The sequence below is a fragment of the Azolla caroliniana genome, unplaced genomic scaffold (assembly GCF_043228905.1).
Source record: "Azolla caroliniana isolate FFs.n. ecotype wild unplaced genomic scaffold, voAzoCaro1.0.p SCAF_2, whole genome shotgun sequence".
Lineage (NCBI taxonomy): Eukaryota > Viridiplantae > Streptophyta > Polypodiopsida > Salviniales > Salviniaceae > Azolla > Azolla caroliniana.
In genome coordinates this window covers 5,101,547-5,125,510 of record NW_028230437.1, presented here as the reverse complement: position 1 = coordinate 5,125,510, position 23,964 = coordinate 5,101,547, and the positions used below count along the sequence as shown (strand labels likewise).

At 35.0% G+C, this 23,964-nt stretch overlaps 4 protein-coding genes across 4 annotated transcripts; 2 read left to right on the top strand and 2 right to left on the bottom strand.

The window, feature by feature from the left end:
• The first annotated feature begins 435 nt into the window (after nt 1–435).
• LOC147867191 (uncharacterized) lies at nt 436–3,331 on the top strand. The gene is made up of 3 exons (XM_087339583.1): nt 436–546; nt 2,086–2,327; nt 2,705–3,331. Exons 1-3 carry the CDS (start codon nt 541–543, stop codon nt 3,021–3,023), a joined length of 567 nt encoding a protein of 188 aa, XP_087195709.1. The 5' UTR covers nt 436–540; the 3' UTR covers nt 3,024–3,331.
• A 1,635-nt stretch (nt 3,332–4,966) lies between these two features.
• LOC147867190 (Transducin/WD40 repeat-like superfamily protein) lies at nt 4,967–10,665 on the bottom strand. The gene is made up of 7 exons (XM_087314975.1): nt 10,352–10,665; nt 8,857–8,983; nt 8,127–8,615; nt 6,405–6,626; nt 6,215–6,302; nt 6,001–6,114; nt 4,967–5,449 (listed from the first exon to the last, which is right to left on the bottom strand). The coding sequence occupies exons 2-7, from the start codon at nt 8,971–8,973 to the stop codon at nt 5,061–5,063; spliced, it is 1,419 nt and encodes a 472-aa protein (XP_087171101.1). The 5' UTR covers nt 8,974–8,983; nt 10,352–10,665; the 3' UTR covers nt 4,967–5,060.
• A 2,052-nt stretch (nt 10,666–12,717) lies between these two features.
• On the top strand, nt 12,718–15,918 carry LOC147867189 (pentatricopeptide repeat-containing protein At1g06140, mitochondrial-like). Its single transcript, XM_087339671.1, has 5 exons — nt 12,718–12,755; nt 12,838–12,963; nt 13,832–13,913; nt 13,969–14,101; nt 14,210–15,918. Exons 1-5 carry the CDS (start codon nt 12,718–12,720, stop codon nt 15,916–15,918), a joined length of 2,088 nt encoding a protein of 695 aa, XP_087195797.1.
• Nucleotides 15,919–20,973: 5,055 nt separating this feature from the next.
• Nucleotides 20,974–23,318, bottom strand: LOC147867188 (uncharacterized). Its single transcript, XM_087314974.1, has 3 exons — nt 23,174–23,318; nt 22,889–22,979; nt 20,974–21,335 (listed from the first exon to the last, which is right to left on the bottom strand). The coding sequence occupies exons 1-3, from the start codon at nt 23,244–23,246 to the stop codon at nt 21,206–21,208; spliced, it is 294 nt and encodes a 97-aa protein (XP_087171100.1). The 5' UTR covers nt 23,247–23,318; the 3' UTR covers nt 20,974–21,205.
• Between the last annotated feature and the right edge of the window lie 646 nt (nt 23,319–23,964).

Here is a 23,964-nt window from a genome sequence, read left to right as displayed (position 1 = left end):
ACACATTGCCATCTATAGTAAATTGACAGGATATGTATGGAGACTGGTAGTAGATTAATAGGATATGTATGGCGACTAGTAGTAAATTAACGGGATATGTATGGAGACTAGGTCTCGAACCCAAGGCCTAGATACAATACCTAAACCCTAAACCCTAAACTTTACTAGTGAGAACCCAACTCTTGGAGATCTAAGTGAGGGTTCTATTGGAAGATGTACTCTGTTTTTGGAAGGAATTACTCTGTTTTTGGAAGGAAGGCAGGCAGGTATGTGTCATCATCAAATGGATGTCAGTCGGTGTGGTGTCTATGCATGGATGCCAACTCATCTTCTTCTGTTTAATGATTAATCCTTGAAAACCCCCCCACATGGATGGATTTGATGTATACATACATACATACATAAATCCAGATTCTGCCTGTTCTGGGTTCTCTTGTCTTTGTGTCTTTCTCTGTGTCGATCTTTTCTCTTGAAAGCAAGAAGAAAGTTCCAAGCATCCATTCACCTTGTTCTGTGTTTCCCTTTCTTTCTCTTCGAACCATGAAGGTATGTCTTTCCTTTCTCCTTTTTTGGTCCAGACTGTTTTGAAAAACCTCTCCATCGTGAATTAAATCCTCTCTCAGACACACTATTAATCTCTGTATTTGTGGGCTCTTTTTAGTTAGAAAGAAAAAGAAATCTTTTATCTCTCTCTCTATATATGGAGTTCTCTTCTTCTTCATCTTCTTCATCTTCTTCTCTAAAGTTCTTTATGCTCTGTTCCGTTCTTTACATAGAAAATTTATCCATACATATATGTAGAGCTAAAAAACAATCTTTCTTATTATCTCGACTGTTCTTTTAATTTTTAACTCGGTTTCTTTTTTCTTTATGTACTCGTTTTAAAGTTTTACTTCAGTCTTAAAAAAACCATTTTAAATTTCCCAAGTTGCAAAAAGTATTGAGACGTAAGAGTGTGTGTAAGTGGAAAAGTTTGAGGTTCCATATTCAAATTTGGAACCAATGCTGTAAGTATTGGATTGTGGAGTCTTAATAAAGTCAAACTATGTATAAATAAGTGGAAATGATCTAGAGTAGACAAAATGACACAAATTTCATCTTTCCTTTTGGAAAGATGTAGCATTAATGAAAATTGTAAGAATGTTCATAATTCATCACAAGCATTTATAAAGTGGATCTATAATCAAAGTTGATGGAGTATGAAAATTTTACAATCTGAAGGTTTTATCCTCTTTTTATCTTTTGATTTTTCCCATCTATATATGAGTAAAGAGGGATCATTTAGAGCAGTTTAAAAAACTTTTGAGTGTCAATGTTTGAATGGAAGGTTTCACACATATGTGTATCTATCAATGTATAGAGGATCGGGTTTGTTTTAGAGTTCATATTCAAGATTTGGAAACTGCCCTATTGAATGAAATGCAGGATTGGTAGAGGTCCACATATGTTTCATGCAGAGAAGCTGGATTAATATATATTTTTCTTGCCTATTGTGTCTACTAAAGGATTAGGAGCTACTTCAGAATAAGGGCTAAGGAAAATGTTCCAAAATTTTGTAGTTAAAATTGTGCAAATATGGGAATATGAAAATTATAGCAATATGGTTGTGAAAAAACTAAATACTGCAGTCCTTAACCATTTAGATGAGGAACTGATCCATCTCTCTCTGTTGAATGGATTAACCAATTGAAATAATCATCCAATTGTTTAAACACTTCTACGAAAATTATGCCAATATGGGAATATGAAAATTATAGTAATATGGGATTCAATGAATAATTAAGCATTTCATATCCCTTGTCAGTGGTGTTAATAATCCTTTTATGTCTATCTCAGTCTCTCCCCTATAAAATACTAAATTGACATGTTAATAATTCTGCTCTTTTGAAAATGAACAAATTTTTTTGGTATTATGAATAAATAAGCATTTCATATCCCCTGTCAGTGGTGTTAATAATCCTTTTATGGCTAGCTCAGTCTCCCCCCCTATAAAATGCTAAATTGAAGTGTTAATAATTCTGTTACTCTGAAAATGAATAATTTTATTTGGTAATATAAGACATATTTCTTGTTTGTTTATAATAGAGGTTTTTACTTGGGTGGCGTTCGCTTAAAATGGTGGCCAGCAGCATGACTCCTCTTACTACAAGGGTGGAATACTCTGTGAAGTACCCATGTCGACCATTCGCGACACTATCTAAGAATCAAAGGTTGCATGCCGACACACATTGCTTGTCTAATAGTGAGATAGAGCGAGAGTCCCTGAAAAAGCGTCCACCTGGTGAAGGACCTGGAGAGTTCTTGCACCAACGTGGTCAATTCCAAAGGTTTGCCCGCTTGATTATACCTTTGATTTAGCTTCTCATACCCATTTGGATCTTACATAATGCGTAATAAAATAAGCAAAATGAATTTGTTCTTGAAATTTTGGCTTTATATATGATTTCTTCTTGAAAATTGTGGTGCTAACAGCAATTTGTACTGTAAAATGGGAGGTGGAAACCTTAATTTATTTAGAAAGTGGTCGATATTCTTGAGCAATACACAATGAAACAATCATGGAATTGTGAAATATGTACGTTGTCGGTGCTTGAAAAGATATTAAGTTAAGTTACATAGAATTGAGGATTGAGTAAAACTCGAATTTAACGTTCTCCTTTAGGGTTCCAGTTTTTAACACTTTCTTCATGTGTGTTTTTGCCAGGGCATCCTTCGTGTCAAAAGACTTATTACCATTATATCCGATGATCATGATGGTTTCCTTAGGGCTAGGTTTGGCCATTGCAACAATGTATAGGATGTTGGTACGCCACCCAACCTTGATAGTGGCGAAGGGGAAGAGGAGAGGGAATCCTATACCCGAACTCGGAGATGAAAACTTGAACCGCCATATGTCAGAAGATGTTCAAGTCTTTTATGAGAAGAGCCCATATCGAACGATTGGCTTGAAGCTTCCTGGGCCTCTCATGCGTCTCAATCACAAGTTCTTTCATCAACCACCACAACTAACTCCCTCTGGCTAGTCTCTTATCATGAATGACCGTCTGACATATCTCATGGAACTTGCTTCTTCGTGATTATATGTCGAACGCTAATGTACAGTGAGCTGAGCTGTCATTGTTATGTGGCCTCGGCAGACCTCTGATCTGAGTTGTACAGTGAGAGTGCCCTATACAAACTGTAGTTATTGTAAGCTGCTTTTAGGCTATGCCCTGCCTTTGTACAAAAGAGAAGAGTTTTACAGAGGATTTTATCTTTGTGCAGTTAATTATATTTGAGAAGCTTATGGTTTCTTTTGTACAAAGAAGAGATTTTGCTATGTATTTACTTCACCTAAAGCTTATGGCCTTAACTTGTATAAGAAGAGATTTATTTATGGCCTTGACTTGTATACGAAGAGATTTATCTCCAACCATAGGATGATTATCTATGAAGAGTTTATAAATGGGCTATGACTTTTACTTACATAAAGCAAAAGCCTTAGCTTCGTGAGATTCACAAACATGGGTTTCTGATGCAATTGTCCAGCCCTTATTAATCGTAGTTTGTAAATATAGTATGTGTACTTGGCTTTAGCTTTCTTGAAGCCAAGGATGTGTACTGTGAATGCCATCTTTAATATATATGTATTTTATTTTGTGTGTTTTTATTTGAAAAGTTAATGGTGCTGATACTATATTTTTGCATTTATGCGGTGTCTTTTGCTTTCTATGGGAGGATACATTGTTAGAAGGGACGGTTTTGGTAATTAGTTACTATAATAACAGGAATGGGTGGCTTTTGGTTATTAGTTTGTATAACAAACTGGAAGGGATGGCTTTGCTGTGAATATTGTGTGATAAATCTTGGTTCAGATTTCTTGCTAGATTTACATACAATTCGATCATCTTTCTTTCACCCAGGGCTAGAATATCTATATCTATAGATATTCAAGGATTATGTTTTGCTTGTCATACTCTTCATAGTGGAAATTGGTAATTGTTTGTTTCTGTATACAACGTGCATTATTTGGATAGTCATTTATGTTTCTCAGAGGGAACGTCAAATCATTATCCATGTAAATTACAATTTGTACCTTCACATTATTTTCTCGTTGCGTAGGATCAAATCTTGTATTTGAAGATTTTTTATTGAAATACATTTGTATAGTTTTGTACAGTCAATAATTGTTAGTTAACATGATGTGAATTCTTGCATATTGCAATGGCATAAAAGCTTGCTACGTTCACAGTGCATCACTTGTTTATCTCGCAATGGCATAAATTTTGATATGTTCACAGTGCATCACACTAGAATACAGACAAATATAATCACAAACAATATGAGATCAAAGCTTTACTTGGTGATAAACTCCTAGGTAAAGATATGTATCCTTTTCAACATCAAGTGAATTGAAGGAACATGTGGTTCCATTTGAACTTGAGAGTTATTCTGCTCAACTGCCTCTTGTAAATTAATATTGTTGAAGTTAAAATTTCTTGTCTAATTGTGTTCATGTACATTCAAGGTTGTGATTTGCAGACAACGATAATATCTAACATTCTCTTAAGGTGATGATTAAGGCACACTCTTTAAAGCATTTGCAATGTGAATGCAATATTAAGTAGACATATAGAAGCTCCAAGTTTCAAAGCAACAATTTACCTTAATCAGCACATGAAGTCACAGAACATATGAAGTCACATAAAACCGCAAAGGCTACATACTCTGCAAAATCACAAGGATACTCTTCCACAAAGAACTAACAACCTATAGTAGCATTTTGGATTAGTTAGGAAAAAACCTTGCACATGTTCAAAGAAGAACTCCTCACCTTGGTAAATTGTCTTACATATATATATACAAAATCCTAGAAAATAGAAACCCAACCTGGATGGTAGCGTACTAAGATATGTATTAGCATTAAAAGACTCTCTTGTCCTCGTATCAATATTTGTGTCAATCTTCAATCTTCATTCATATTGAAAAACAACATACTCATATATATTTTCTTTTTCAATCTTCTTCAAAAGTCTTCAGAATACAAGACATTCCATTCTATGACTAATACTCGAATCTTTTCACTCCTCTTCTGACACTTCATCTTCCGGAGTTCCGTTTGTATCGGAATCAGCAAACATTGGAACAAAAGTACAACAAAATGCTTCTCGATCCTTCAAGAGAAGTGAGGTCCCATCATAATTCCACTTCAAGTCCAGCACTGAGAATTGAGGAAGTGGGACTTTGACACAACAAGCGCCAGCAGGTGTCCACATGTATAGATTTGAGGTGCCCGTGCAAAGGGCAACACGTGGGTAAATAGGGTCCCATGCTGCTGCTCGAATTGGTTCTTTGTGGATCAAAAGAGCAGCGAGTTCAAGTCTTGACACATCCCAAATCCAGAGAACCGATGGACTATTTTCGTTGCGTGTTAGAATGTAGTTACTGTCAGCACTCCAAGACATGAGCCCTGTTAAACATATATGTGATTATCATATTAGCCCTGCTTTTCATTGAACAAAAGGCATTTTGAGTAGTCTTGTAAAAGGCCATATCATTCATAGGTTGTGCTGGTAGACAAAAGGAAACAATGAATCGATTTTTTCAGTATGAAATTTGGATAAAGAAGAGAGATATACATATACATAAAAAAATGAAAAGTAAAGACAAAGAAGAAACAAGGCAAAAACAGCAAAAACTGGTGATTTTAATTCTTTCGTGCAAGGAAATATAAATTTCCATATAACATGAGACCTCAGTCATACAGTCAGTAAGTTTCACCCATTGAACAGGTCCAAACATTGAGCAAGTTTTCAATTTTCATTCTCTATTGACTATGTTTCAAACGACAACTGTAGTACCAATACACACGTATGGAAGCATAAAATCTTACAAAATTACCATATAGGTTTACAATCCTGTATAAACAACGATATTTTTCTCAGCAATACATTTGAGAGAATTCAATACAATATCATCTTTTGCACATAAAAATCTGCATAGTTATCGTTAATTACTTACCAACACCTTGCTTGGGGTTTGGTTTATCGACAGGGGCTTTCTGATAAGGCAGTGTGACTGGAAGTTCCACTACTTTATAGCGAACCCCAGTAGGAAGTGTATCACCTCCATTATCTACAAATGAATTGTGCACATGCATAAAATAATAAGCACTTTTACTTAAGACGACAAATAAATGCATATATATTGAATAACCACGCTGCCACAACATTACCAGCTCCATTTTGAATCATATTTTGCATATCATCCTCATCAACACAAAGTGAAGACATATCTAACTCTGAGGGCGCTTCTTCAATTTCCTGGAGCAAAAAACAGCTTTTATACATTAAAAATTTTAAAAAAAGAATTAACCATCTCCATCATAGCATTCGTCTCCCTATACTCATTTCATTTTTTGTTACCTTGAACACAACTGCAGTGGCAGGGTTTCTTGCTACATTTGGGTGAGTAAACTCTGCTACCACTTTCCATGTTAGCTGGTTTAAAACACGCACACTTTGATCATAGCTCCCAATACTCAGGAATTGACCACATGGAGACCATGAAACTGATTTGACACCGAGCCCACTTTCATATGCTTGGTATTTGAATAAACAGCGCCCATCTGGAGAATATATAAGAACCTATACATCTTTCCTTCATGTTAGTCAAGATGTTAACTCATTTTATTGACAAGTTTCACTTCAGAACCACACTTTAAAGTTGCAGGTTATTGGTAAGAATAAATAAGATACCATTCCATCAATTAATACCCACGATTCAAATTTTCAGGTTCTTGATAAGTGGAATACCATCCATGAAAATATCCCTTCCAAGGCTTAATGCTCATTCCATTCAAATATTCACGAATCTAGTTGCCCAACAAAAAGGAACTTGAAATATCCTCATCCCTAGATCCAAGTATAATATCAATTACGTTTGCTAGACAATCAATTGATGAAACAAACTCAAGGGCAACAGGATTGTGACGGTAATAATAATCTGTATTGTTATAAACTCATGAGCTCAGAATAAAAACCTTGCTTGTGCAATTTTTATAATCATTGCTCTTATTCTCAAAAGCAACATAAATACATTTGACGTGTAGCTTGTGCACATCTTCCCACAGAAGTTTACCTCGGTAAATAAAAAGTCAACATGCAATGTAGCCAACTGATCTGTATGCTATAAGTGGAAAAGTGGCCACCTCTACTCCTATGATCCAAACTAGAATCAACAACATCACAGCGTCATCCACAGTGACTACATTATCTAGAATGCATTTTATCATAAAAACCCTATTTTTCAGAGTTATGAGCCAGATTTGGCAGTATAAGCAAGTTGTTTGGCTTCCATTTACTGTGGGTGATATATGGGCTTCCAGAATAAAGGACCCATGTATGACAGATATGTTGTGTAGGTCACAGAGGAGTGATAACTCATGTGCATAATACCTGAATATTTAGCAAATAACAGGTCAGTGAAACTATCCCATTGCATGATATGTCAATGAGAGTATTATGCAGCATCCGTTTAGGAAAGGATTCAACTAGCATATTCTACATAGTGACCATAGCCATTATTTACATTTTATAGAGACCGTAGCACCTGTCTTGAACATAGAATCTTGTAAATTTTGAGCTTGAAGGAAAGTACAATTTATTGACCAAATTTAAGTATTTTTCACGTCAACACCTCACTGTATTTTGAGGTGTAAATTCGTGTAGGATAAAACTATAGGGATTTCCTTGCCTCTCTTATAAAGGTTTGACTTCCTCATTCTATAGCGAACCTTTTGTCAAATATAAAGAGAATGTTCCTGCTTTAAAAAGAGAATACTAAAATCTCACGGAAATGTGAGCCTGAATCAGTAAACTTGAATCCATTATAGTATGCCTGAAGCCTTTTTGTTCCTCATATGCAACAATGTCCTTTAATATATGTGACTACAATGTACATCATATAGAGGTATTTTACTGTACAAATATATTATAAGAGTGGTATTTCTAGAGCAAAATCTTCAAAAGAGGCTCTGAGAAAATGCCCATACAGCTGGTCCATCAAAGAAAGTTGTGCATTGTCTCATTAAGAGACTTATACAAAATCAAACAAGAAGCACTACAATTCGAAACAATATTTCATACCTTGTATTCAAGAGGACAGTCCCAAGCAACAATAGTACCATCATTAGGGCACCATTCAAGATCTGAAAGTTCAATAGTATCCACTGCAAATGTGCCCATGATCTCCCATGAATGGCAAGCCAGGAGATTTACATAATCCTTGCAATCTTTCCTAGTGGCAATCGCGGCAAATTTCCCATCTTTAGTAAAAGAGACACCCTTGGAAGCATGCTTTGGCCATTGTACATGAACACAAGCAGTGTTAACCAACGACCATACAGTAAGACGAAGCTGGAAATCTGATGTTGTGATGATATGGCGACTGTCGGGGCTCCATCGAGCATGAGAAATTCCTGCAACTCCTTCATCAATTTTGCATGTCCAATCTGACTTTGATATGGACCACACTTGTACAATTGCACGCTTATAAAGACCACAAAGGATGTATTCTGAATCAGGCGCCCACTCGACATAAGCTATCTTGTCTAGACAAGAATATAGCTGTACAACCTACAAAAAAACCAATATTTTATGATGCCTATTATTTCTTAGAGCTAGTTACAGTTGACATGTGTTTCAAAAAGTTTGTTACAAACAGTTGTGAACTTAATTTGGTCATAAAGCTTCTAGAGCTGATTTATAGCTATATGGAAAAAAATTGTTATTGATAGGCAAGGACTTATTTTAATCATAAAGATTCTACGACCAAAACAAAAACAAAAAAAGAGATAAATATGACACAAGAACAAACCTTGAGTGATTCTACATCACGAATGACAAGTCGATACTCTGCTGCAACTGCAAGTAGCCGGGCATCATGTGAGAAAGCACAAGGTCCAGTATATTTGTATGTATCACTGAACTCCATGCTGTTGAGTCTGTCAATAATCATGTAGTGTCTAAGTAAGTTAAAAGGTAAAATTTATTAAAAAAATCCTTACACTTGCCTGATAGAAAGAACTCATGGCTTCTATTCTAGAAAAATGAAATGAACAAGGCGCTTTCTTAAAAATTCCAAAGGGTGTATTTTTTATCCTTACAGATTTAAAATTTCCCATGCACTTAAGTATAGATCTTTTTCATATACGACTATGTTTGTATGTATATATGCTCTGCATATCATGGGCGTTAAATTCCACTTTTGCCAACCCCATCCAAGAGTTAGTAAACCATGAGTCCAAGTATGGCTATGATTACCCACCATTTTAGGGATTTACTGACCATGTCAAAAACCAACGTCTTCTACAAACACTATTGGGAATGCACATTTACTATCATATGGGCACTGGCATAATGTGAAATGTGAGGAGTGTTAAGAAAAACTAACAATTTGCAGCACAATGGGATTCCTTCCACTGAAAAATATTGCAGCTCTAAAGAGTTGTCTTTTCCTACCCAAATAGGCTATCTGATACATACACTCAAGAGTGAAATTTGGCATCAAAACAACTGAATTGGCCTTCACTTCATTGTCTAACACAACATGTAGCATACCAGCTTTTTCAACGCACATCAATATTAATCACATTGTTTATTTTTTTCTAATCACAGAACCTTACTTTAAAATAAACTTAATGCATATCAACATTAAACACATATGTGGATTTTGATTTTTTTCTTCAGAGCATAATGATAACCTTGACATAAAAAATCAACCCATTGCACATCAACATTAAATATATGCTGTGGGTTTTGAGTTTATCCTAACATACCCCTTACCTTAACTTAAACCCCACATAAAAAATATTTTTGTTTATCCATTTCAAATTATACATTGTAGGTTTTGTTTTTTTTATAAGAGCACAAACCTAATCCGAAACATAAAAACCCCAATGCACCAGAACCTATACAGAGATGTGAATTTCAATTTTCTTATAGCATACTCCTACATTATTATAAGTCCAAGTGAAGTTAAACAACCTGCTGTCAAATCCAAACTATATAAAGAAAATACACATTGCAATCAATAAATGTAGTCTTGGTTTATCAAAAAACCAAACCATACAAACGAAACGAGCTTCACCATGAATCCATCAAAAAAGAAACTTTGCTTCATCAAAATCCAAGCTATATAGAGAAAATGGTTAAAATAATTTTATCTTTTAAAGAATCCAAAACATACAAAAGAAAATAGCCTTCTTCATAAAAAGAAAGAAAGAAGAAAAAAACAACAACGTTTTCCTAAATATCTAAACTATAGAAATGAAATGTGGGCAGCATTAAGAAAACAGAAGATAGAAAAATACCTCAGGTTTGGGAAATTTGAGTGGTGGATGGCTTCCTGTATGTTTCTCTCTTCCTCCGTCTGTCAAAGAATTACAATGGCAAAGGAATGATTTGATGCCATGAAAGAATGGGGATAGAGGGAGGGATGAAGAGAATCATAGATCGATCATGGATTGCATGATGCGAGTAAAATCGACACTTAAGAAAGGAAAATTCCTGGTCATAAAAAGCAGGCGGCTTTCTTCCATGTTCAAAAAACACACAGAATTTGTCAAAAGAAAGGCGGGATGGGATCAGTTCGCGAGTAAAGAGGGAGGGAGAGAGGGTTCGTTGGTTCATGGTGAAGAAGAAAGAGAAATATGTATATATATATATTTGGGTTTTACTAAATTGCACTTATACCCCTCTCTCCTATGGCCATGCCCTCCTCCTTCTCCATATGTATAAGAAATGATTGAATGAATAATAACTATGTATGCCCATCTCATCTAACTATGTATGTAATCATATATGTATGTATGTATTGTATGTATGTATGTATGTATGTATGTATTGTATGTAATGTATGTATGTATTGTATGTGTGTATGTATGTATGTATGTATGTATGTATTGTATGTATTGTATGTATGTATGTATGTATGTATGTATGTATGTATTGTATGTATGTATTGTATGTATTGTATGTATGTATGTATGTATGTATGTATGTATGTATGTATGTATGTATGTATGTAATGTGTGTACCTATTGTATGTAATGTATGTATGTATGTAATGTGTGTGCCTATTGTATGTAATGTATGTATGTATGTATGTATGTAATGTATGTATAATGTACCTATTGTATGTATGTATGTATGTATGTATGTATGTATGTATGTATATGTGTAATGTATGTACGTATACTATTTATTCTTGAGAGATGGGACCTAAGGAAGAATGCAACATATCAATGGTAGCTTGATGGTAGGTCGGCTTTATTGTAATAATTGTTCATAACTAATGAAGGATATTTTCCGGGAAAAAAAAAAAAAAAAAAAAAAGTGTGTGTATGTATGTATTTATGCATGTACGTATATATGTATGTATGTATGTATGTAATCTACGTGCATACATATGCATGTATAGCCTGTTTGTCTTGTGGATTCCTCATATTTCCGCATGGTACATCATAATGCTAGCATTACCTGGAATCTAGACAACCGAATTCATATTGAGCATGCATTGACATCAATGAATCCACCCATGCTACTCATGGTATGGTGTTTCATGTAGTCCTTATATGTTGGACATTTTGTGCGAGAGGGATGTATAAACCAAGTGGTTATGACAACATTATAAATCGAAAAACCATTATGCCTAAATGTCATGCAATGACCCGATTGTGGGTTGCATCGGAATTGCAAAATGATGACCATACTACTTTTTGAAGGGCAAGTAGTGAGCGCATATTGCCTTAGGCAGTGAACCCTTGTATGAATATGTGTAAAGGTGCAGCGAAGGCAAATATAATTGAGTGTGTGGTTATTACGGTACATTATAGACAATGTATCTCCACTCAAGCAAGTGTTAGTCATGTGCTTACTAGGTTGACTTTAAGCAACCTTATGTGGAGTTTTTTTATTTATCACAACATCATCAAGGTGTATCGGCAAGGTAGGTTATACATGAGATCTTAAGATAGAGAGAAACTTGCATACTTTCTCCTTCCCTTAATAGGAATTAGTTTCCTCGATTGTTCCCAACATAGTTTTAATTCACACATATATTCTCAATATTTGTTTTCGTGTGTGTGTGTGTGTGGAGAGAGATAGCTAGATAGATATATTATCGTCTTCGGAGGTCAAATATGACCTATGAGACCAAAAACATTACATTTCACGTGATTCATGTGAAAGCGAATAGAGAGAGAGTGTTCAGTATGGATATTGTTATGGAAAATACATAGGAAAAGTGCCTTGTAGTGGTTGGCATGAGATCATGTTTGTACTATGAAGTGTTTTGGTGGGGCATCAATATTGAATTTATATGAGTATGTGGTATGGTGGCTCGTCAATTTACTTTCATTCGATTTATGTTTGAGGGTGTGCAACCTTGGACAAAAATGGTGACATAATTTATAGAGAAGACATGAATTAAGCTTGGAAGCATGACGATTGAAGCTAATTGGTGGAATGTCATTAATTCTAAAAGGGATTTCTAATGTGCATGGTCTCCGATTGGTTAATCATTTGTTGGTCTCTTGGCAATGTATGTTAGATTTTGTGCAATGACATCCTCCACAAGAAAAAGGACATGTCAGCTCGTTAGAAATGGAGGTTTTGGCGACATCAAGGTTGTTGGGGTGGGAAGATAAACCAATTTCTTAACCTTCAACTTAATCAGATGGCTAGGTTGGGTTTGGTAACAGTCAAGGATCCTATGTTGGTGTCACAATGAAGATTAAGAGTATTTCGAACAACAAGATCAACATTTGGCATTCCAAAAGGTTAAATTTGTATTTAGGATGCAAGAATTATTATCTTCATATGAGCCAAATCCAGAGTTAGATGGGGGAGCTGAAGAGCTCGATTGGACGTTTGATGGAAATAAGAGATTGATTATGATCTTAGCAAGTGATGCTTATCACAAGTTGATTGACAAACATAAGTGGATGGAAGGTAGGGTTATAAAGATATGGGGTTTTCGTAAGCGTATATAATGTATTACCAGATGGTTTCATGTTATCAAGGCGGGTTGGTGTTCATTTCTAGATTGATGCCACGAACTAAGGTATTCATTTGGAGAGTTATGTTTGGAGCTTTACCATTATTGGAGGATGCATTAAAAAAAAGAAGCAGAAACATTGTTTAGAGGAATATGTTTCTTTTGTTCGGTGGAATTGGAACATACTAGGCATCTGTTTCTTTCATGTCCAATGGGTAGGATGGTTTGGAAGTGTATTCAATTTAGTATGGTTTAGTGTTTAGGGTTTATGTGGTTGAATCTACTATTAGGGTTTCTGCCATTAAATTGGAACATACTAGGCATCGGTTTCTTTCATGCCCAATGGCTAGGATGGTTTGGAAGTGTATTCAATTTAGTGTGGTTTAGGGTTTATGTGGTTGAATCTACTATTAGGGTTTCTGCCATTAGTTTGGTTTAGGGTTTAGGGTTTATGTGGTTGAATCTACTATTAGGGTTTCTGTCATTAAAAAGCAAAAGCAAAAGCAAAAGAAAAACCACATTCAAATACTGTTCCTATGATTTGAGTTTTTATGATGAACGTTAGTGTGGAAATATAACAAATCTCTGTTCCTCTTATGTGTATGGTATCGAAGAAGCTCATAAAAGCGAAATTTGCTTTTGTGTTTGCATTGGTTTTGTTATTGGGGTGTATGCCATAAGAAAAACAAAACCTAACATCCAAAGTAATGGTTACGTGAATTGGATTTCTTATCAAATTTAGGATTACGCTGTGGAATGAACCAAATCTGTTCTGTATTGCTGTGCATATCAGGTCTCCTGATAAATTTATTGGGTCTGATGGAAAAGAAGAAGAAGAAGAAGAAGAAGAAGGAGAAGAAGCAAGAGCCACATCTGTAATATAGTTCCTTTATAATGAAGAGTATCATCACTCCATGGAATCCAAAAAAGAGTGATTTCACTCTTGTAGCCTTACTCAAGGATTGCTCAAAGAAGAAAGACCTTCACAAAGGAACTCAAATACATGAAGACATTGTGAAGAGTAAGAATGATGGCTTACTTCAAAAGAATCCTTACGTAGCAAGTGCTTTGATTAACATGTATGCCAAGTGCGGAAAGCTAGCAAAAGCACACGAAGTGCACGATTTGCTTCATGTGAGAAGAACAGTGTCTTGGAATGCATTGATCTCAGGTTATGTCGAACATGGTCAACCTCATAGAGCATTTGACTCTTTTGAACAAATGCAAGGAGAGGGTCTCTCTCCTGACCCGGTCACGTACATATGTATGTTGAAGGCATGTGGCAAGGTTGAAGCCATCAATAAGGGTAAAGAAATCCATGAAGATATCGTGAGAAAGGGTATGCTGAAGAGAAACATCGTGCTTGGTACTGCACTGGTCGATATGTATGCAAAATGTGATAAAATTACAAAAGCTCAACAAGTCCATGATGAACTTGATGCAAGAAATGTGGTGTCTTGGTCAGCCCTAATTTCAGGTTATGTGAGGGTTGGACATTACCACGAAGCATTAGATTGTTTTGAACGGATGCAAACTGAAGATGATCTCTCTCCAAATGCTGCCACTTTTACTTCTATCCTCAAAGCATGTGCTGAGCTAGGAGCCATCGAGAAAGGTTCGCGAATATATGAAGAGGTTTCAAAGAGGGGTTTTCTGGAAAAGAGCACTGTGGTAGGGAATGCTTTAATAGACATGTATGCAAAATTTGGTATGCTTGACAAATCCTGGAATGTGCTTGAAAAACTTTATTTCCGAGATGTAGTTTCTTGGTCTGCGCTCATTGATGGATATGTTCAACAAAGCAAAGGCCATGAAGCACTTAACTGTTATGAGCAAATGCAACATGAGGGTCTAGTGCTGGATGCCACTGCCTTTACTTGCATCTTGAAGGCATGTGGAGGAACCGGATCTATTGAGACAGGAAAACAAGTCCATGAAAAAATAGTGAATGCTGGATTTCTACAAAACAATGTAGTTGTTGGGTCTGCTTTGGTTGATATGTACATAAAATGCGGTATGCTCACGAAAGCACAAGAAGTATTAGAAAGGCTTCCAAGTAGAAATGTGGTTTCTTGGTCAGCACTTATAGTTGGATATGCCCAACAAGGGCACAATCATGAGGCAATCTATTGTTTTGAATGCATGCGGAATGACGGCCTCTTGCCTGATGCGGTTACCTTCAGTTGCATCCTGAAGGCTTGTGGAAGTATGGGAGCTATTGAGATGGGCAAGGAAATCCACGATGAGATTATGAGTAGGAGTCTATTGGAAACGGATGTGGTTCTTGCTTCTTCTTTAGTGGACATGTATGCTCGGTGTGGAGTGCTGGTGAAAGCATATCAAGTACTCGAAGAGCTTCCTCTTCGGAATGTTGTCTCTTGGTCAGCATTAATCTCGGGGTATGCCCAACATGGGCAGGGTCACGAAGCATTAAACTATTTCCAGCGAATGCAACGCGAAGATGGCCTTTCTCCAGATGCGGTTTCCTTATTATGCATTCTCAATGCATGCAGACACTCAGGGCTATCAGACGAGGCTGAAATGTACTTTGGTTGTATGAAGACTAAGTATGGAATAGCACCAAATTTGGAGCATCATACTTGCATGGTGGTTGTATTTGGATGTGCCGGGCAATTTGAGAAGGTGATGTCGGTGATTAATTCGATGCCCACTCAAGATTACCCGCCAGTTTGGATCGCTCTATTGAGCTCCTGTCGAAGATGGGGAAATGTGAAGCTTGGGAGATTGGCTTTTGATCATTTAATGCAACTTGATGATCGTTGTGCCGTGGCTTACACACTTATGGCTAACATTTATGGAGCCTCTGGTATGCAAGAAGATGTGGCTGAGATTGAGGCCATGAGGTTGAAGAAGCTATAGGAATTTGATTTTTGTGGGATTATAAAAGAAATGGTTGGCTGTATGTAAAGGAATAACTGGTCATGGGTTGTCACAACATTTCCAGGAGTTTTCTGCTATCAGTGATTGCAACGAGGTCATAGTAAACAAAGGAAAAAATATAGTGTGATGGACTCGAGGAAGTTCCATGAGGCCTCGATCAACACTTCTTTCACAAACATTTACTGAGATTGAAAAGTAAGACAAAGTCTGAGCAGAAGATCAAAGAAAAAACCGATTTGCTGAACATCACAACCATGAAAAATGTCTTAGTGGGAGGTTCTGCACATCTTATGTAAAAGTTGGATAAAAACATATGAAAATCAATGCCTTATAAGCAATTGCACAGATTTATATTTGATGGGATTGTGTTTTGGGTGGGATCAATTTGGTTTCTTCTTGAGTAGAAGACCAAAAAATTGAGAGAATGATATAAAAGTTGGATAAAAAATGTGGAAAAAACATGGAAGATGTGTACTAGGACATGTTTTGTAAGATCAAAACAGTTTTGCAGGTGAGCCAGTAGTAGTAAGTATTGTTAGAAAGGGGGAAAAGTGAAGAGTTTTTTGAGAAATAGCTCCCCTCACACCGTTCCCAACTCAATACAAATACTACTCAATTTGAAATTAGCTCAGAGCGAAAATGCAATGCCCTAATCATCGAGTAAAGGCAATTCCGAACTCTAAACCATGTGATATTTGTTGGATCGATAAAAATGTGTTAGAATTAGAATTAGAATTTTTATCGTCCATAAAGAGGCCAAATTTGACCTATGGGACCAGAGTATACATGTGTTCTTGATATATGTCTCCTTCCTAAGAAGGGGTATTCATATGTTGAAGCACAAAGTCTCTATGTGTTAATAAAGCATACACATATGAGCTCAACCTTCTAGGTGGTGTCTTAAGTATGGATCTTATGTTATCACTCCCTCTTAGTATGTCAACATATCTTGAACGAATTGCACTATATGGCGAGCATGTGAAGAGCAAGTGACATTGGGATATCATTAGCTTCAACTCCACCATATTGTTTGTATATATGGTATGCGTTTCTTTGCCAAACATGGGTCCAATAGAATCCACACCTACGGTGGAAAGTGTATTATTATTATGGCATTTTTTTAGTGCATGCATTATGGTGCTATCATGTTTTCAAACATAAGTTTGTCCATAACCTCTCTTACCACATAGTTTTTCCATAAGTGAGTCGAGTATGATAGTTCGATAGTTGTTTACAGTATTTTACAATGCATAATTTCTATATTCTTCTGTTTCTTTAAATAAATTGTTTGTACTCATGCAAATGTTTTTGATCATTTCACTTATCTTCGCCACATCCAAACTAATAAGCCCTTTCAAGCTTCATGGCATTACTTGTAAAACCATTTTTTCTTAGAACCAAATTGCTTGATGCCTTTAAAAGATAGGTGCTTGGCTCGAAAAGCATTTGTTTGTGCTTGGGCCAAAAATTTTCCCCTTTTCATTCTATTGATGCACCATGTTGTATCTTTATCATTTGTAACATATCCTCAACCACCATGGAATATTACAAGTGCTCGTTTCATGTTTATGCTCAAATATAGTTGTTTGATATTGTCAATGACCTTCTCACACTCAAAACCTTTTCATTGAAGTCCTATGATCAGATCCCGATATTTGTTCACTAGGTCAAAATTTGTGCATGCATTCCAAAATACTTTCAAAAAGTAGCAAGTAGTCAATCACAAATTCTATTGTGTTTTCTACATGTAAAATCATTAATGTTATGTTATAAGCATACACCATTTGCAATAAGCATTCTAGTACTATTGCAAATTTGTAGGAGTAACGTCCAAAATTAATTTGAATCCTTTTCATCCATAAAAGAGCAATTATACATTTGCATCATCTTGTCTCACTCAGATATATGGCATGAATGATTGTTGTTTGTTAACTTAGAAACTTTTTGTATGTGCATTCATCTCACCAAGGATAATCACTTGATCTCCCTTGGCTTTTAAATAAGAAATATCATCCCATTGATTGGCAAAGGGTTGATCTATTACCCAAATAAGCATAAAAGTTAGAATCTTGTTTAAGAATGAGGCATCCGACTACAAAAGTGGGCATACCATTTGGTATTTTACAACATTATGTTCATCATTTTTTATGATCGACAAATATTTCTCCAATTCCTTCTTAATCAAACATGTCACCTATCCTTAGACTCTTCATTGTCTCGGAATTTTCACCCATATCAAGGAGTGCACATTGTAGTTGCCCAAACCTTGAATCCTCGAGTACCACGCTTCATTGGTCACCTCCTCTATGCCAAATTCCACATTTCATGGGTATCTATTGCAATTTCAAAAACATAGTCATAGAAGACGGGAGTTAGTCCCATTGGTCATGTGCCCCTATTTGTTTATTTATTCATCTTTGGGCACATCCTTAACCTTATCTTTCAACTTTTCTTTATATGCTTTACAATGTGCATTTTGTAGTAAGAAACTACAACCCTCACTCACAAAGTATTGTGTACCTATGAGGTAAACCCATCTATTTTCAAGAATGATAATCCGAGTCATAATGCATACTAAATAATTCACTAATGATCTTCATGAAGGATTCGTGGTGTTTCCATACTCTCCATTTTAATCCCAAAGATGACAATGTTCTTTAAACTCCACTCACATTCTTTAAATTCTTGGACATTCATACATTCTACATTCTTTCCTTGATTCATCACATGCATAATAATATAGTCAAACATCATCACCAACACATACATTGGCCCACAATGTTGTTGTGCATGCATTTTTCATTTCACTCTTATCTTACCTCATTGTATCCATTTTTTCCTCCTTCAATGCTTCCTTTAGTTCAATCTTGTTTAAGGGCTCATTTATTTCTAACCAAGCTTGCATACATTTTCTAACATCATCTTCACACACATAGATTATTATTATTCTAATGGCAAATATGTCCTAACAAGCAAAATTGAAACATTTTGAGATAGTATATGTGAAGTTAAGTGGTAACTCTTGATGTTCAATCTAAATTTGAGTAATGAGTGTTGAAATTGAGAGTGCACTTTGGCATTGCAAGATAAATGTGTGTAATTAATAGACCAAAATCGTAGTGTGTGGAAAGCAAACTCAAATGTGATTGAAGGTGGCACATTGTATCAAATTTGATACTTAGACTAACAAATTAATGGTAAAATATGAATAGTCAATGATTGTGTTTTCTTGCATAGTCCATGTGAATTAAAACATATGAAAGCAACAATGCGGATGGTAGATGAAGGGATGGGCTCTAAACATGCATGTATTGAGTGTGATTTTGGAAAAATGTGAAACACAAGCCTTCACATATTTTCCAAGCCATGATGCATTAACCTTGCAAAAAAATCTCATTCGCAAAAGAATCTATTGACTCATCATGAAACAAGGTGTAATGCATCTCATCATCCAAGTTGTTTCTAGATATCTTACATCCATTTGAAACTCAAAATTTTACTTTTGCATGTGTTTTGAGTTTTTCACTTGTTCTATATGTTAGTCTAGAACTTCAATATAAGGGTTATTTTTTCGCCTAAAGTATGTTCTCAATAACTCTTTCTATATCCATAATGTCAATGAGAAGTGATCCAACCTCAAAAAGTAGGAGAATGTGTGGCATTTGTACCTTGACATCAAGAAGAAAGTACTTCAAGACATTTTCAAACTCTTTTCCAACTGAACTTATGGATGCTACAACATAAACTTCAAGGTCAAATGTGTGTGTGTGTGTGTGTGTGTGTGTGAGAGAGAGAGAGAGAGAGAGAAGTGAGAAAATTGGGTTTCAAACCCAAGACGCAGTGCTTGTAGTGTTAACAACTTGCCACTAAGGTAAGCTAATTACAAGAAGAGAGAGAGAGATTGATTTTGTCATTGAAGGTGATATATATAAACTATGAGACCAAAATTGAAACATTTTTCATCTATGGGTATAACAATTCCCAATGCTTAAAGAATGTTATTGATGAACATGGCAATTGATAGAGCTCGTATGACTATGAAAGAATGACTTGCATTGCCCAATGCATCGAAAACAAAGTCAGAATCGATATATGGTAGGACAATGTATAAAAATGTGAGACACAAAACTCTTTAAATTTTGTGAAAATATATGCATAGTTCTACCTTTTGTGCCCCAACACCCCATCCAGAGTCAAAGAGAATGTGAGCTAACTCATACATAAAATGGTATGAATGGTGGACAAATGAATGAACTTACAATGTATGAAGTACACTTTGCCCTAACAAAGAACATGGTTTTATAATTTAGTGCAACATATGCAAAATAATGTGTGACATAACAAAGTGTAATGCAGCCAATCTTGTAAACCATCTATAGAGAAGAGGGAGGAGACCAAAAGAAGTGCATATCAATGAATACACCATGGACTAGATGAAGGTTCAATAGTCATCATCCACAAGAAGCATTCTTTAGTACATGCCACAATGTCTCTTTTTATCTCATTTCTTTGTAGAGTGATAGTTTTTTTCATAATTGTATTAAATTTTGAGCCTTCTTCTAACAAAGCAACCAAATATAGTGCTAATAATGAGAGACTAATTCTATCATTACGAAGAACAAATGAGAGAAAATCAAAAGAGTAGTTATTCATGAAACTTGGTTGCATTCACTAATAATAAACATGCTTCAAAACAAGGTAAGATTTTAAGATTCAAAACAATGTCAGTGTTCATAAATTTAACTCAGATTTCTTTACAATGAAAGTCTTCTCTAAGTTTGATAAATTAGACTATCAAAATCTTAAAATTTCAAAATGGTCAAATTCAAGAGTGAATAGACAATCCATATAATGTCTATATGGATTGTCAGAATAAAGAGTCACCTAAGAGGAAATCCATACCAGTAAGAATACAACAATTTTGAATCAAATTGAAGGAAGTTGCATTCTTTGTAATTTTAGATGAAAATGTTATCGAGTTCTCCAAAAAGTTGTGATAAATGCCAACTCTACCATACAATAAGTCATCAAATATGGACAAGTATGGATGAGTTGAGTATTTATTTATATCACATTGCTAGACAGATTATCCAACTTATTACATGAAAACATTAGCATATTCAATATTTGATTTGAATCCTCAAAAGATATTAAAAACAAAAAAGCACTACAGCAAATAATAGGAAGAATAGCTTTTGAAAGAAAAAATTGGTATTACTAACTCTGTGGTTTTGTGTGTGTATGTGTAGAAAGAACTACAATATATCTAGCTTTCGTCCACAGGAAACTCGAAATGCCGTTCATATTTCTTGGCTTTTTGCCCTGTCTTGTGTTCATAGTATTCCACAGCTGCAGCCCCTGCAAGGGCTGCGAGAGTCAAAGCTTGTGAATGTAACCTAAAAGAAACAAAGAAATGTCACTTTCATGATAAAAAACAAAACAAAACAAAGTAAAATTTTGACATCAACCATAATCAAACATAATGTCATTTATTCACTGAGGAATAAGGATATGTTCATTATTGAGGTTATATTGTTTTTAAGGTAGATAGTATTTATCGATTTCCTCTTACAATGACAAACAAAACTAGCTTCCAAGTATGATTAATGTTTAGGGAAGTCAATTTGTTTCCTACTGGTATTATGCTGTAAAGGCATGGATCGAATTGTTCTCATTAATTTCTTCTTGTTTATGCCTTTTGACATATCATAAACATTATGTCCATACATCATTAAATAAGTACCATCTACATATGCTATTTGGATAGTGTTCATATCTTCTAAGATATATGTATATGGACACATCCAAATAAGGTCCATGTTTGGGGAGGGTAATTCCTTTCTGCTAGGTTAGGTTATAAAACTGCAGCAATTGAAGCCTTAACATAACTAGTTTCATGCTTTTTATGCCTTTCTTTTCGCATCACAAACAAATAATATACAAATAAGGTTTACATTTGAGATAGTCAATTTATTCCCCGTGAAGGATGGTGTATAAATGCAAAGATTGAAGACCTTCTCATCATCAATTAGTGATTGATTGCTGGTTTTTTATTTGACCTCATAAGCACAACGTTATACCAACCATGAGAAACATTGTATATCACACAAACTTCATGGTATTTGTGCTGTTATTTGGACTCCATAAGTAAAAATCAGAAACATACCAACCATGCATAAGGTGTTTATGCCTTTTCTGACTGAATTCATAAGCACTATGTTATATCCATCATGGAAAATACAACAAACATATAACATGCATATCAGTTTGCATGGCATTGATGCCTTTCCTGTGAAATCATATCATGAAAAAACATCACAAACACACAGCCACCATGCATATCAAAATTTCATCTTGTTTATGCCAATGGGAAAACTTACACACGCCTCCACAATACACATCAAAATATATGTTATACCTTTCTTTTGATATCTATCATAGCCTCTACGCATATCCAACTTTATGTCTATTTATGTCTTTCTTTTAACATTATAACCACTATGCTTATGTCCATCATGGTAAAACATCTGAAACATGCATTACAAATTTCATGTTGTTTATGCTTTTCTTTGACATGCAGCCACCAAATGTAAGTTTCATGTGCGTATTCATGACCTTCTTTTGACATCATAAGCACTATGTCATACCTATCATTAAGCCACCATATCTTAGATCTATCATGGAAAACATCACAGAACATGTAGGCAAGCATGAACGTAAAACAAATGTCTGTGAGTCCACGAATGATTCCAAAATACATGTATATGAATCCACAAAATATGTCTCTGTGAATCCAAAAAAATGCCTATGAATCCAAAACACATATTTATGAATTTAGAACACAAATCTATAACTACAAAACACATTTCTATGAATCTAAATTTGGCATAAAAAACAAATGCCTATGAATCCAAAAATGTAAGAGGAGTAGATAGTTCAAAAATGGTACCTGGCATGCATTAACTTGACACTAGTTTTCATGTGAGGTCTGGACCAATTGTACGCGAGAGACGCAGTCAATCCAGAGGCCCATAACATACCTAAAGAATCGTAATGGAAAAAAATTGGAGGCAAGTCCAAGTAAACAAATAAAATACCACTGTTTTATCTTTTCCAGAATCATCAATGAGAACCTCTAATTCACTCAAATCAATTTATCTGTAAAACATGGGAGGGGGGAGATAGAAAAACAGGTATGCATGAATGAAAAAGAGATATTCAGAATAGATTTTACCTACGGATCGAAGCTTATGGTCAGAAATCCACTGTGTGATGCCATCCATGGTGCTCTGTGTCTGGTCTGCCATTTTCTGTGTGCGTAAGAGACGAAGAACAAAAGTGTTTTTGAGGTCTTCTTATATGTAGAGATATTTTTTCTATTTTTATTTTATTTTCTTTTCCTTTTTTGTATTATTTATTTATTTATTTATTTATTTTCTATTTTGCTCTGTTTCTGCTCTGTCATTTCTGTGTGCGTAGAGAAGAAAAAGAAGAAAGTGTTTGGAGTGTCTTCTTATATGTAGAGATAATTTTAATTTTAATTTTATTTTGCTTTTCGTTTTTTGCTTTTGCCTTTTGCCTTTTGTTTTTGCTTTTCTTTTTTGTTTTGCTTTTTATTTTATTTTATTTCTATTTTTTGTTTTTGGGTTTTTCTTTTCTTTTATTTCTATTTTTTGGTTTTTGGTTTTTATTTTCTTTCATTTCTATTTTTTGTTTTTTTGCTTTTGCCCTTTTGTTTTTGCTTTTGCTTTTGCTTTTCTTTTCTTTTTTGGTTTTTCTTTTCTTTTCTTTTCTTTTTTTGGGGTTTTTATTTTCTTTTATTTCTATTTTTTGTTTTTTGTTTTTAAAATTTTATGAGAGAATCTCTAAAGACTAAGACCATTTCCCTCCCATACTCTCTCCCTTCCTCGGAAATGTAATCCTACAACACCAACTTTCAATACAAGAAGCACGTATGTCATCACACCAATTTACTTGTCGGAACTACTACACCTCTCTGCATTTCTATGCATTTTTCAAGTTTTT

Bases quoted from the DNA above. Each gene is read 5' to 3' on its own strand.
- LOC147867191 (XM_087339583.1), top strand. The intron at 2,328-2,704 runs GTTTGCCCGCTT...TGTTTTTGCCAG, and splicing joins CAACGTGGTCAATTCCAAAG to GGCATCCTTCGTGTCAAAAG.
- LOC147867190 (XM_087314975.1), bottom strand. From the start codon at position 8,973: ATGGAGTTCAGTGATACATACAAATATACTGGACCTTGTGCTTTCTCA. The intron at 8,616-8,856 runs GTTTGTTCTTGT...GTTTTTTTGTAG, and splicing joins GTGATGTAGAATCACTCAAG to GTTGTACAGCTATATTCTTG. The intron at 6,627-8,126 runs GTATGAAATATT...AAAGATGTATAG, and splicing joins ACTGTCCTCTTGAATACAAG to GTTCTTATATATTCTCCAGA.
- LOC147867189 (XM_087339671.1), top strand. From the start codon at position 12,718: ATGGCTAGGTTGGGTTTGGTAACAGTCAAGGATCCTAT. The intron at 12,756-12,837 runs GTTGGTGTCACA...ATTTGTATTTAG, and splicing joins GTAACAGTCAAGGATCCTAT to GATGCAAGAATTATTATCTT. The intron at 14,102-14,209 runs GTGCTTTGATTA...CATTGATCTCAG, and splicing joins AAAGAATCCTTACGTAGCAA to GTTATGTCGAACATGGTCAA.
- LOC147867188 (XM_087314974.1), bottom strand. From the start codon at position 23,246: ATGGCAGACCAGACACAGAGCACCATGGATGGCATCACACAGTGGATT. The intron at 22,980-23,173 runs GTAAAATCTATT...ACGATTCTTTAG, and splicing joins CCATAAGCTTCGATCCGTAG to GTATGTTATGGGCCTCTGGA. The intron at 21,336-22,888 runs GTACCATTTTTG...TGTTTCTTTTAG, and splicing joins GTCAAGTTAATGCATGCCAG to GTTACATTCACAAGCTTTGA.